The sequence below is a fragment of the Cygnus olor genome, chromosome 2 (assembly GCF_009769625.2).
Source record: "Cygnus olor isolate bCygOlo1 chromosome 2, bCygOlo1.pri.v2, whole genome shotgun sequence".
In the NCBI taxonomy this organism is placed as follows: domain Eukaryota; kingdom Metazoa; phylum Chordata; class Aves; order Anseriformes; family Anatidae; genus Cygnus; species Cygnus olor.
In genome coordinates, this window is record NC_049170.1 from 159,672,286 (window position 1) to 159,685,745 (window position 13,460).

At 52.2% G+C, this 13,460-nt stretch overlaps 1 protein-coding gene across 1 annotated transcript in view; it reads right to left on the reverse strand.

Annotated features, from left to right (window-relative positions):
- ZC3H3 (zinc finger CCCH-type containing 3) overlaps positions 1-13,460 on the reverse strand; it is a 136,908-nt gene that overhangs the window by 38,688 nt on the left and 84,760 nt on the right. The window contains 1 exon segment of the mRNA XM_040547445.1: positions 6,821-7,014. Coding sequence (XP_040403379.1) covers positions 6,821-7,014 — 194 coding nt within the window.

Here is a 13,460-nt window from a genome sequence, read left to right on the forward strand (position 1 = left end):
ATGTGCCTGTCCATCAGGGCATCGGGCAGCCCCGCTGCGGGATGCCAGCACAGGTCTTTGCTCATGGCAGACTTGTATGGCAAGAGATTTCAAGCTTGCCACGCGACCACCTAAAATTAACTGGGCGTTTGTGCCACCTTTGCTAAATTATTCTGCTTTTTTTTTGGTTGGTTTTTTTTTTTGACTTGCAGCTGGGGTCCCGCTTCCCCTCCATCGCTTGCATCGCGCTCAAGCAAGGCCGGCCTCCCAAACGATGCGGGGACAAAGACCCAAATTAAAGCCAGTCATTACTGTAGGGATAGAGCCTCCCTCAGCCCTCCGTAATTATCTTTAATGTTCTTTAAAGCAAGCTCAGCAGGACAAACCATCCCAGGAGTGGGCTCCCCCTGGGCAGAAAAGCAGACTCTAGGGTAGATGTGCGTTCCCGTGCCCGTGCGCCATCCTTTTATTTAAGACATCCTGCCAGCCACATCTTTGCCAGAGAAGGGGAACCAGTAAATAAATCAAGTGGTAAATAAAAAAAGGCTGCAACGGTCTCATGCAGCTGGTTTTAAGTGCATACATATCCAAAATAAATCCACAGGTGAATATATATATTTTTTTTTGCATAGCTTTTATCTTCCCGCAAGAAGACTCGCTGTTATTATACGCAGACTAAAACCATTGAAATCGCTGGGAGGACTGAGCGTGTGCGATGCTGGCTGGGTGATGCACATCCCCCGGTACAGGTGACTGTGCTGTGAATTAATTTGCAGCCTGCAGGCAGTTTGCACGCCTGCGAATCGCTCCCTTCCATCCCAAAATCTGCAGAAAAGCCTGGCCGGTCTGCCGGCCACGTCCAGCGAGGCAGCAGCCTGGCAGCAGGCACAGAAACCTTTCCTACGAGCTTCCACGCCGTCAAACCTCCTAATTACTCACCCGGAGTGGAAATCCTCGCCCAACTAATAGGGAACTGCCTAAATATTTACCCAGGAGGAGCCAGCCCATCGGCTGCGTAATGCCGCCGGTTCAGAAGCTCCGTAATTACGCGCGGAGCCCGTTAACGCGCAGCAGCCTGGAAAGGGGCGAAGCCTCATTTCTCTCTTCCATCTCCTGGGATTTACGGAGGAAACGCAGGGTGTTGTTTTCAGAAGCCTTTCCACCGTGCAAAAAGAAGTTTAAATGCTCTGCAGACCTCAAAGCAACGAGCGAGGGGATGCAGGCAGGGGGATTTATCGCCCCACATCTGTAGGAGGGTCCAAGCAGCCCAAGTTTTTCTTCGAAGCAACACAACAAAACGTTAAGTGATCAATGTCAGAGCAGGACAGAAGCAAGGTGGAGATTTGGGGTCTCTCTGCTTTATCAAAGTCACCCACGCGGTGTGAAATTGGGGCAGAGCAAGGACACGGAGGACTGGAGAGGGGTTAAATGTAAAAACAGGAGACGTGCTGGTGTGTGATCCCCCGGGGAGCACGGCAGCAGGCTCCGGATTAAACGAAACAGAATGCTGAAACCATGCCCCCAGGGCTTGACTCTGATCTTGGGAGGGTCTCACTGGGTCCTTTCTTCAGATGCAACACGATTTTGCAGCACGAGAGGACCTCAGCACGCCGGGGAGAGCATCGGCGTCGGGACCAAGTGCTGCCGGTCCTATAAAAGTCCCTTGCTGCAGAGATTGAAAAAAGGGGCATGGCGAGTTCCTCCGTGAAGGCAGCGGGAACAACAGGAGGGAAAAAAAAAAAGAAGAAATAATAATAATAATAAAAAAAAAAAAGCTGCTGGGGAGAGCATCAAGGAACTGCACATTAAGGGCTTTTTAACTGATTACACACAGCACGGCGGCGTCAGGCTTGATATTTTATACCCCGCGTAAGGGACAGGTGTTTTTCTCCCTCCGCCTTTTTTTCTTTTTTTTTTCCCCTTAATGATCTAGTCGGGTTGAGGCGCATCATCTGTAAGGAAACCCGCAGCCCATGCAAACGGGGCTGCTCCTCTCCATGCATCACCCGCAGCCGACGCTGGCTGCTCCGGCAGCTCGCGGTGATGGCAAGCGCTGGGAAGTGATTGTTGTACCTAACCCAGCCGGGAGGCTCGGCGCGTCTCTCCGGAGGGAACGGGAGCTGTCATGTTCATTAAATGCATGATTACAGCTATGATTAATAGCAGGGGCTACAGCCTAACTACATTTTTTTTTTTTTTTCCTTTCCCTCCGCTCTGAAGGAATCCGCAGGCGAGCAGCACGACAGCCTGGCTCCGGTCCCTCGACGCGGGGCTTTCCGCAGCGCCTGCTTCTGCCCAGCCCGTCCTGCTCCAAAATTGGGATTTGGATCAGAACAGGGTGAAGTGGAACAATCCAGCCCTGCCAAAGGGGCTCCCCAAGCACCAACTGTGGTTAAAATGAGCGGGGTGGAGGCTGTGCCCCTCCGCCAGCATCCCCACCTTAGTCCTGATGTCCCCTCTTGCCCCAGGGCTCCTCCTGCAGCAAACGCGCGCTGAGCAGGGCGCTCAGCATCTTCCCTCGCCTTCGGGTCAGCCACAAGTATTGCGAAGGGAGTGCTGTTAATTATTACCTGCTTAATTATTTAGGAACGACTTTAGCGCTCGTATCCGGAGTCCCTTTACCGGGACCTCAGCATAGCTGCGGTGGAAACGTGGAAAGAAGCGCTTGTGCGTGTGATGTAGGTCATTTGTTGTTTTTTGTTGTTTTTTTTGTTTGTTTTGTTTTGTTTTTTAATACTGTGCAGCACCTGAAACAGCCTGGAAGGGAGGGGGAGCAGCGCTGGTGACACTGGGACGCGCTGGGGCGCCCTTCGTTTCGCCGGGCTCTCCTGCCTTTAGTGCTGAACCAAAACTTTTGAGGCCGGCACTCGGGAAATTTATTTCTTTAATTATCAGTCGTTTAAGTGGCTTCCACCGTTGCAGACCATCAGCACCAGCAGCTGCCGGGGGTAATTTATTTCACTCACCGGCCGGCCCAAGCCCCTCTGGAAGGGAACAACGTTAGAGGGGATGCGCTGGCGCTGCGGGAGAGCAGCTGGGCACGCTTCCCCCCCCCCTGCCTGCAGCCCGGCTCCCAACAGGAACGAGCACGTCCCTGCTTCAGGCGTTTCGTTATTAGCGAGGCACGCTCAATTAACGAAGCGTTTCGGCGCTGTTGCGTGACCGGCTCGGCGGAGGCGTGCGAGGAGCTTGGAGCATCTCCCGAGCTCTGCACGCCCCGGTCCTCGAGGAGACCGGGTCCCAAACCCGAGGGACTGAGCTAAAAGGGGACGAGGACTGAGCAATCCTCAAACTGAGGGGGTTGAGCTCAAAAGGGGCCAAGGGACTGGGCGGTTGGACAATCCCAAAACCAAAGGGCTGAGCTCAAAAGGATCCGAGGGATCGAGCAATCCCAAACCTGAGGGTTTGAGCTTGAAGGAGCCGAGGGATCGAGGAGTTCCAAAGCCAAGTGACTGAGCTCAGAAGGGACCAAGGGATTAATGAATCCCAAAATCAAGCAATCAAACTAAAAGGGGACAAACAATCCCAGCCCCAAGGGATTGAGCTCAAATGGGACATGGGATCAAGCAATCCCAGCCCCAAGGGATTAAGCTCCAATGGGACATGGGATTAAGCAATCCCAGCCCCAAGGGATTCCCGTGACACGGAGGGCGCATCCTCCCCGCGAGCCCCCGGCACCGTCGCCGGCTCGACGGCAGCGCTGAGCATTTTGCCACCTGTGCAAATGCAGAAAGGGCGTTTCTGCGGCGCTCAGCACTTCTCAAATTAGCTGGTAAAAAGAAGCCGAGAGTGCACTTTTCTCAGACACGTGCCTCCCTGCATCGGAGCCTGATGGCCCTGTGTAGGGCTGTTTTCCCCCTCCTTTTACCAAGATCCCCTATCGCATCTGAAATCCCCTTTACCAGCGCCAGTGGGGATGTCGCTGAGCTCCTCACCCTGCCACGACGGCAGAATGGGGAAACTGAGGCAGGAACGGCTGTTACACACCAGGATGGAGGGAGGGAACGTGCTGAGATTCGGGGAAAGGCCCCCCAGCCCCGTAGGGTTGAACTCAGCCGTGAGTTTCAGAAACAATTCGCTCTCCTGCTGTCACAGGCACCGCCGTGAAACCATCACGGCTGCATTAGGGGGCACGTGGCGAGAACCTAAGGCTCCTCTTAAACCTCCACCACTGGGAGCTCAGCCACCATGGGAGAAGACAGGGATCTTTAAGCCTTCCGAGTTTATAAAAAACACATAAATCAAAAAAAAAAAAAAAAGAAAGCCACCAATAAATACGACCTTACCACCGGAGGAGCTGCCGAGGTCTGGCTGACAGCCACGAGCATCCCTCCAGCAGGCAGAGCCCAGTGTCCTGACAGCCACCAGCACCATGAGCACGAGCTGCTGCCTTTCCCAAGCATCTGTCGGAGTCGTGTAGGGGAAGATTTCCCCACGGGAAGCATCTGGATGCTGCTGAAAACCCACTGGAGTGAGCCCGCGTCGCGGGCTGCAATAGCTCTGCCCCCACGGCAGCAGCTCGCGCCTGGAGTGGGCTCAGGGCTGCTCTCCGGCCTATGTCAAACCTTCATTTTGTTCCTGCTGCTTTCAGTCTGCTCTCTGCTTGTTTATTTATCACTTCCCTTGCAGATTTATCGTCGAAATGCGGTGTTGCCGGGACCTTTCCCCGATTTCATGGAAATCCCTCACGTGCCCGAACAACGTCGTAGCGGTTGCAGAAAGAACTGAAGGGAAGGTTTGCTGCGAGCATGGAAACCTGCTTATTTCGTTTGCTTAATTAAAGCCTCATCTAATTGCGATGTAGCAAGCACTTTCTGCACCGTCCTGCTGTCACGTTTCCTAATATTTCTGCACAGTGAGAAATGTATCCTGGCAAAAACTGCTAAAACACAGGCACGGGGCTTTCCTCACGGACATCTCCAGGGGCCGGTGCTCCCCAGACCGGAGCCCGGCACCAATCCCACATCCCACTGGCACCAGTTCAGGAGCTTTATGGCATTTCTGATCGTAGCTGGAGCTCGAAAAGACAAAATACCAGCCCAATAAATTCGGGTGAGCAGCAGAATTATACCTCACCGTAAGCAAACTCCAAGCTGTTAAATTGTCAGGAGCCTTTCCCACCTCTCTGCTACCCCGCCACGCAGCGTCTGGCACTGGTCTAGCTCCAACCCTCTCCCAGAAATCCCACTTTAGGCTGGTGTTTTTCGGCCAGAAACAGAAATGTTTCTCATTTCTCCAGCCCAGAACTGGATATTCATGGGCAGGCTGAAACCCTCAGTCTTTGCTGAGTTGCCTAAGCATGAATTTGCCGTTTCCCAGTGGCCAGACAGATTTAGAGACTTCTTCGCTCAGATAAATGAAAAAAAAAACAACACCAGCAACAAAAAGAAACAGTTCAGAACGAGGGTTTTAAACAGGGGATGTGCAAGATCCCCGTTTGGGAAAGGCTGCCTACAAAAGGTCTCACCTCCATTAAAAGGCTTCCCATTTTTTCATGCCGTTTCCCCCATTTCCTACGATTATTAAGAATTTAACACATCCCCTGGCAGCACGTAGAAGCCTCCAGGAGTGCTCCGAAGTGCCTGGTCCCGTGGAAAGGCAGCAGGAGTTCAGGGATTCGGACACGTCAGAAAATCCCATCCCAAAGCTCGTGAAAAAAAAAACAAAACAGACATCGCTGACCCCAGGCTTTGCTTGGTCCACGACCAAGCGAGATTTACGGAGCCGTTTTCCAAGTCTCCCAAGGCTGATCCTTGCCCACCCTCCTCCGGTATCAGCCCCAAAGCCGAGCTCACAGGCAGTAGGATCGCAGACTCCAGAAGAAGCCATACGGGTATATTTTCTCTCCCACACCCCTGGGTAGGCCATGGGTGAGCATCGGGGGAGTTATTTACTCTTTGTTGCCTTTCGCTCTTAATTTTTTTCACGGTTTCCAACCTTGCTGGAGCTGCTCAGTTCTCCTGCTGACGACATTTTTGTTTCCCCTCCCTCCCGTGCCTCCTAATCCTGCTTTTTGTGGGTTTGTTTGATGGAACCGCTATCCAGGGGGTGCCAGGAATAACCCAGGAATAACCAGCTGGGGAGCAAAACCGTTTGACCCCAGGGAGAAACTCAAAAACCACTTTAGGAGCAGCTCAAAAACCTGGTCCTGCCTGAGAGCTGCACTTGAGTCTCAAGTACCGGGGGAGCTAAAAGACAAATTGAATTGAAGCTAAATGAAAAGCCAGGAACTGTGTCGAAACACCTGTTCCATCCACAGAACGATCCTCCCGGCTTTCTTAGGTCTATATTGAACGGGATTTGATGAGCATATCAAATATATTTAACCTCGTGGTGCCATTTCCAGTTGCCCAGGACTTAGCAATCCTCGCTGCGGTTGGAGAAAGAAAGCGTTAACAGGGTGTCTCTAAACCTGGTGCACCTTGAGTTAAAGAAAAACTATATTGTCTTAACTCTTTCCTAAAGCTTTTGTTGCTTTCACGTTACTTTCTTGCCACGAACAGCTGGGGGATGCCCCATGACAGCGATGGGATGCCCAACGCCGTCGGGTCGGGGCTGTGCAAGCCCTGCGCTCCGCCACCCAGCCGTGCTCAGCAAGCCAGGTGCTGCAAGAACTCCGAGCCACAAAACCTCGGGATTTCACTTTCTAAAAAGCTTATTTTTTTCCCCAAAAAACTTCTCGGCAAGAGGTGGATCCTCCCACGGGTGTTGCAGCGAGCCACGGGAAGGCGACGAGCCGCAGACACGCAGCCTGGGGACGAGCGGCTAAAAGCCAACGTCGGCACAAAGCCGGGGCCCCGCTGGTTTTCGGTGCGCACCAGGAGAAATTCTCGCTGCTCACCTGCTCTGCCGGGGCTCTTGGTGCTCAGGTCCCTGCCCCGGCCGGGGGTGCTGGACGTTTTGGAGAGCTTGTTGGCCGACACGCGGTACATCACCCCTCCGATGCAGCGATAGCCTTTGCTCCTCCAGCCCTGCGGCACGGGCTGGGACTTGCTGCCCTGCGGCGAGGGGCGCGCTTGGTTTAACAGCGGGGACCTGTAAGAAAAGGATAAAGGCACGGTGAGCACCAGCTCAGGAAGGTAGCACGAGGAGCTGAGAACAAGCACGATGCCCCCACCCCACTGCGCGGACACCTCCTGGCTTTCAGCTCCAGCAGCGAAGAGAAAAGAGAAAGGAAGGTGTGGTGGCAATCCCCCAGGGGAATCGGCGGCGGGGGGGGGACCTTCCCGGAGCTTAGCCAAGCTTTATGGAGCTCTAAAGGCTTGGATGGTTTTACAGCCTCCCCCCAAGCCCGGCTCTTGTAGGGTTTTTACCACGTCCGTGCATGGGATGAGCTGCCTGAGAGTGCTGCTGGTCCCCGTTTAACACCTGGAGGGGATGCTGGGACCCAAATCGGACCCTGGCAGCACCTGGGAACCTTCTCCAGCCCCGCAGGTCCCCGTTACACCACCAAGGGGACACACTCCTCCTCCCAGCTCCGCAGCGATGGGGCAGGAGCTGTGCTACGGCCACGCTTTTTAGTGTCACCAGGACATTACCATCACCACGATGTGCTCGGGCCGTCCCCAGCGGGCGAAGGACAGCTTTAGGAATTTCCCAAGCGCCACCCTGGGGACAAATCCCTCCTGGACGGGCTCCTCCGCCCCCGAAAACCCCAAACCCGTTTCCCTGCACGATGCCTCCCGACCCGCAGGAAGCACCCCCCCCCCCAGCTCACTGCGGTACAGATGCCGTTATGCAAACAGAGCCGTTGCAGCCAAATCAAATCTACGCCGATATCAGTCGTCTTAACCATTTAGCGCTAATCCAAACAGTAATTTGTTTATGCAAATTAGAGCTCTAATTTTGTATTAGCACAAACTATGCTCATAATGCTATCAGCGGAACGTATATAAAGCGCGCATTACCGGCGACTATCTGTAAATTAAGGGCTGCTATCCTATCAGCAGAATGCAAACCCCGGAGAGCATTACCTTCAAATGAACATGTGCCGCAAAGAGAAAGGGAATTGTAAAATGTAATAGTTACATTTCTTGGTGCTTAGTGTGACAGCCGATTCATTTAATAGGGCTGTTGCCACTGGCTACCAAGCTCGGCGAATTCCTGCCAGGCGGCGCGGAGGGGATGGGGACCTCGCAGAGCGGTGCTGGGCTGCGCCCGGTACAGGCTGCTCGGGGCTCGGTCCCCGGGAAACCCCTAACCTTGCTCCAGAGATGAGCACCGAGCCTGGAATTTTGGAAAAATCAGCAGAAGGCGGCACCGCAAAGCTGAGATCGCGCACGGCACGGCCATGGCTGCGCCGCTCTCCGAAAATCCCGAGGGCTTTCCCCGGCTCCCCACGTCCCCAGATTTGCAACTCGCCAGCTCGCAGCAAACCTCGGCAAACCCCAGCCCGTGTAGACCCCAGGAAGGTCTCCCTCGACAAGCTCGCACACATCTCATAGAGGTCATCCTCCGGCATATCGTGCGTGCCGACCACTCCGAGCCCCTCCAGCCTTCCCGAGGGAAGAGGAGGCACGGGATGCTCGGTGCCGATGGCTTTTGCGCTCCTGTTCTGCGTGCCATGGAGCTACAAGCATCGGTCCCCTACAGATCTGCACCCCTGTACTGCTGGCGCGGGTACATCGGGTCCTGGCAAGGCAGTTTTGGTGTTAGCTCCCTGTAAAAAAATTAGCATCCTGTAAAAAAATTCATTTCAGCTCTCCGCAGGCCACCAGCAAAGTATGTTGAAAGGTCTCGTGTACAGGGAGACGCTGCGAGCAACCAGAGCATCTCCCACGCCGGGTGCCTCGCACACCAAGCGCAAAAGTCCACTGAAAGAGGTTTGTCTAAAAAACCCAGAAGATGGCTCAAAAGTGACCCCCTGCGGGCCACTGCCGTGACTCAGGGGTGTGCTGCAAACCTGGATTTGGGTAGAAACAGAGCATTTGCTTGCTCAGAAAGATCCGGCTGTATCCCTAATCCCCACACGCACGCCGCATTAGGGGAACGGTTAGCGACACGAGATTTATTTCCTTCGATTTCAACCCAGAAAACACAGCATGACACCAAGAAAACCCTACTGATGGAGACACAGAGCCCAGATGTTACCATATCGCTCCCGTCCTGGAGCGTTCAACGTTTCCTTTTAGCCCTTTATAGGGGAGGGAAAAAGCCCTGCTCCCATCCCTGCTTTGCAGGAGCGAGGCAGGGATTTCGTGCCGTGCCCAGGGTGTGTGGATTTTGCTGTGCTTTGCTGTCCAGAAAATGCCCCCGTCCCACTAAAAGCCCCACTACACCAGGGCAGCCCCCGTGACGGGCAAACATCCCGGCCCATCGCTCGATGCCTCTCTCCTGTTGTATTTCCAGCGCCGTTTTCTGCCACGGGGTCTGCAGAAGAAAACTCAGAGCCGTGCTCCTGTGCCCAGCGCGCTTCTCCGGAAAAAAAAAAAAAAAAACAAAACATCATCGGGATGCAAAATAAAAGGCTGGGGAAAAACCCTCTTGGTTTAAGCAGCAGCTCAGAGCCGGGGCGGCTGCAGCCATAGAGCATCAGCCGCCGTTCCCGCTGCTCCCCCAGATCCTCCAGATATTTATTTTCTCACTTTTCCGTGCTCACTTGAACCGCTGAAGTGGCTGCGCGCCGCCACAGCGGCCCCCGTTAGGAAGTCACCATTTCTCGAGAGTTATTACCCGGTGGCATCTGACCCCTCCTATGTGAGCAGAGAGCGAGCAGGGAGCCGCTGCCGGCAAACACCAAGCAGCAAGAGCTGCAGATTATAAAACACTTTATGCTTTTTAAATCAATATTAAATAAAAAGAGGAAAAAAAGCAACAAGCCAGCCCACGGGGAGCAGAGCAGCGACGCGCGCAGCAGGACCATGGGTCCCATGTCTCTCCCTGCAGAGAATTCTCAAGGATTTCTGCAGCTGAAGGCATTGCCTTCACCCAGACCTCCTCCAATTTGCATTTTTGAGGGAGAAAAAGCATCTGTGAGTCTCAGTGGACCAAGACCTGACCCCATGGGAGGCTTGGCCACCTCTGCTTCCACCCTCGGGCTGATGGGGCATCGGTGCGGGGACTGCCCTGGCACCCCCTGGTTCTTCACCTGCAAACTCAGTGCTAAGAAGTCAAAAAGTTAACAAAGAGAAGGAAAAAAAAATATAGAAAGAGAAAAAAACTCTCAAAAGGAGTTGTAATCTGCTCCAGCAACCTTTACAGGTGTTTCCCCTGCTGGAGACAGACAGACGGAGGGAAAGGCACCAGGAGGTTGCAGCACTGCTTCAGCAGTTTTATTGTCCGTCCTCGCCCTGCTTGCAAAAGATACGGCCCAAACCTTTGCGGGGAGAGCTCCCAAACCCCACAGCACCCCCAGATTGGGTATAGTGTCCCCCCAAATCCCCACACCCCTGGCCCTACTCACACCATGCGAGCGCACGGCAGAGGAGATGCCACGGTCCTGGAGACGCTTCACGGGGACTTTCGGCTGCTGAACGCACGCATTAGGGTGAGCTCTGGCCACTTGTGTTATTTACCTCCAGAAACCCTGGGACATTCAGAACTGAAGGTAAAATATGTTCTGTAAAGAAACCTCGCTGGGTAACGTCTGCCCACACAGAAGAATGGGGAAAGGGAATTGGCCAAGCAGACGAAAAGCCGCGACCACTTCAGGTGCTGCTCGCACGCGGTGATATAGCCCCAACATCCTCGCACTGCCAGCATCACCTTTGCCCACCTGCGGTGACACCTCAACCAGGGGACAGCCACTGCTGGGCCAGGAGAAGGGGACGAGGCCTCCAACGGAGGGCAAGGAGCCTGGCAAAACCCCTCGTCACTTTTCATCCCCGGCGGTGTCACGGCACTCCGCTGAATTGTTACCCTAATGGAAAGGACGGCCTTTGGAAATGAACTGTATTGAGAAGAGAGGATAAAATTAATGAGATAATAGCCAGGCCAAGGACCTGAAGAATACGCCGGCCCTCGACACGAGGGGCTTGTAATTCCCTCTCTGCAGCACAAGCCCTCGGATCTAAAGAGTTCTCCCGTCCATCCAGAAGACCCGCTCCGGCAGGAAATTTCATTAACGCTGGAAAATAGGAAAGGTATTAAGCGTGGATAATGAAGGCCAGAGTGTGAACAGTGCCTTAAGATAGTCTTCTTTCTAGCCTTTGTAATGGAAGGCATGAACTTTCCCTTCAAATCCATTTCTAATCCATTTGAAATACTACAGCAAATTATCTTCCCTTCAGCCCGAAAGCGGCCAGCCAATTTACTCCGAATAGAAGTGACAATGCTACAGAATTTATCGCCATAACCTTGACTACACAAGGTTGAGGGTTGTCTTTCCCCCACCCCGGGGTGGACAGGGGAATGAAAATTTTTAATGAAAAGGGGGTAGAGGGACACTATAAAAATGTTTTAAAACAGCGTAGCAGCTGTTGGAGGTCCAGCGCCCACACCAGGGCCAGGCTCAATGGCGAAATCTCAGCACCTACACTAAAAATGTTACGGGTTCAGGTCCCGGGCTAATAAAACTCTCTGCAGTTGGAGATTTGGGCTCTTCCATGCGTCCCTCGAAGCAGCAGCAACTTTGATCGAGTCCGACGATTTCACACAACCTCTTCCCAAATGCCCGTCTTGACCAAGTCTTGACTTTCTTCTTCTCTTTGCTGTGGTTAAACACCCAGCGTCTTCTTCATGTCTCTTCTGCAAGACTTTCCAAGTGCTCTGAAGCCATTTCTCATTTCTTCTGACAGAGCAGCAAGCCCAAAGTGAGAACTGGACCAAATGAGGGAGAAAAGGGCTCAGCCAGGCAACGGGGACCCAATGGCCAGCGGCTGCGCAGCTTCTAAACACAGCAAAACTGCTGAAAATGGAACAAAACCGCCAAAACTTCATCCAGGAGCCAGACAACTGAAATGTACTTCTCTTAGATAAAGGCCAATAAAAGAAAAAAGGGAGATTTCCAAGCCGAAATCTTGGGAAGGAAGGGTTAGCAACAAGGACGGTTCACCTCGGAGCGCGGCAGATGCTCAGGTTTAACACCCACGTGCAAGCAGGGACAAGAACATCTCATCCAAACCCCCACAAGCACGCACAAACCCACCTGTATTCGAAACACGAAAATGCCTGATGCATACAAAATCTAATACAAAACTGAGAGCAGGGTAAGAGCATCCCGACGGCGTTTCAACCAGCTGAAACGGAGAGGATTTCTTGAAGCTAACGGCAATACAAGTGCCTCTTAAAGGATGGTTTTCTTTTACTTCTGGATATGTTCTTTAGGCTTAGCTTATTTTTATTTATTTATTTTTTTTAAAGTAATCCTTACATAGTAAGAAATCGCATTTGCATGCTGGCATTTGATTCCCGAGGAAAGAGCGGATCACACGGGGGCCGGGCACGCTCCGGGGCCAGGCGAGGCAGGAGGGGCAAAGCACTGATCTGGGAGAAATGGTGGAAAAAAACACAGGACCCTTGTTCTTTAGCACACAGCAGAACAAAACACGGGATTTAGGCTCCAAGTGCTCTTCAAACACGCCTCTAAGCTTCAACAGCATTCCCCTTTGGAAGCCGCCCCCATCACCCGCAACATCTCTATCCCCAGCTGCCCACTGCTCGAGTACCTGCTCAAATCTGCAGGGAAAAACAAGTGATTCCATTGAAATGTTTGATTTTCAGAATGTTATCAACATTATTGCTTCCTTCTTAGAAGTAAAAATGTGAATACTCAAATAAATGCTTCCTACTTCAAGACCTAACTTATAAAAAGAACCTGATGTGGGTTATTCAGATAATTCAGTTCAAGAACGAATATTTGAGGTTGAAAAAGTGACTGCAAATTGAAAGGAAGAAAAGCACACGTCTTCTTCCAGTATACAAACAAATACAAAATCCACTAGCTTTCAAATCATAGTTACTGGCAATACTCCAATTAATCTGTAAACAAATCTCTATTTTTAACAACCAGTTCTCATTAGGAAATTTGTGCTCAGAAGCTCAGGTCGGCTTCCTGTGCATCCAGCACATTTCAGGTAACCCAAGGAACACTAAAAAACTCCTTGAGTTCAGCTGAATCGAACCTGAATTTCCATTCACATGCAGCTCAATGATAATCTCAAGAAAAAATAATCCAGCACAGATCTCATTTACCATTTTCAAACCCTGAGAAAAATTACGAACCTCGATGAGTGCCTATAAGTGCCTATTAAGCCACATAATTGCCTAAATAAAGATGTACCCACCTAATAAATCCTCCTGACTTGGGAAGGAAAAATAGTTGCACGTATATTATAACGGTTCTCAACCACAAGAGTAGGGATTCCTCCAGAAACACAGCTGGGGAATAAAGACGTGGAACAAACCCAGATGATTTTAAACCAAGGGTTTCCATCTCGTGGATTTCAATCCTGATTAACCTCAGCAATTAAATCAGCGTGAGCTGCAACGGTGCCACACAGTCACAGGCGAAGAAGGGTTGACACAATGGGGCTGCCAGCAGC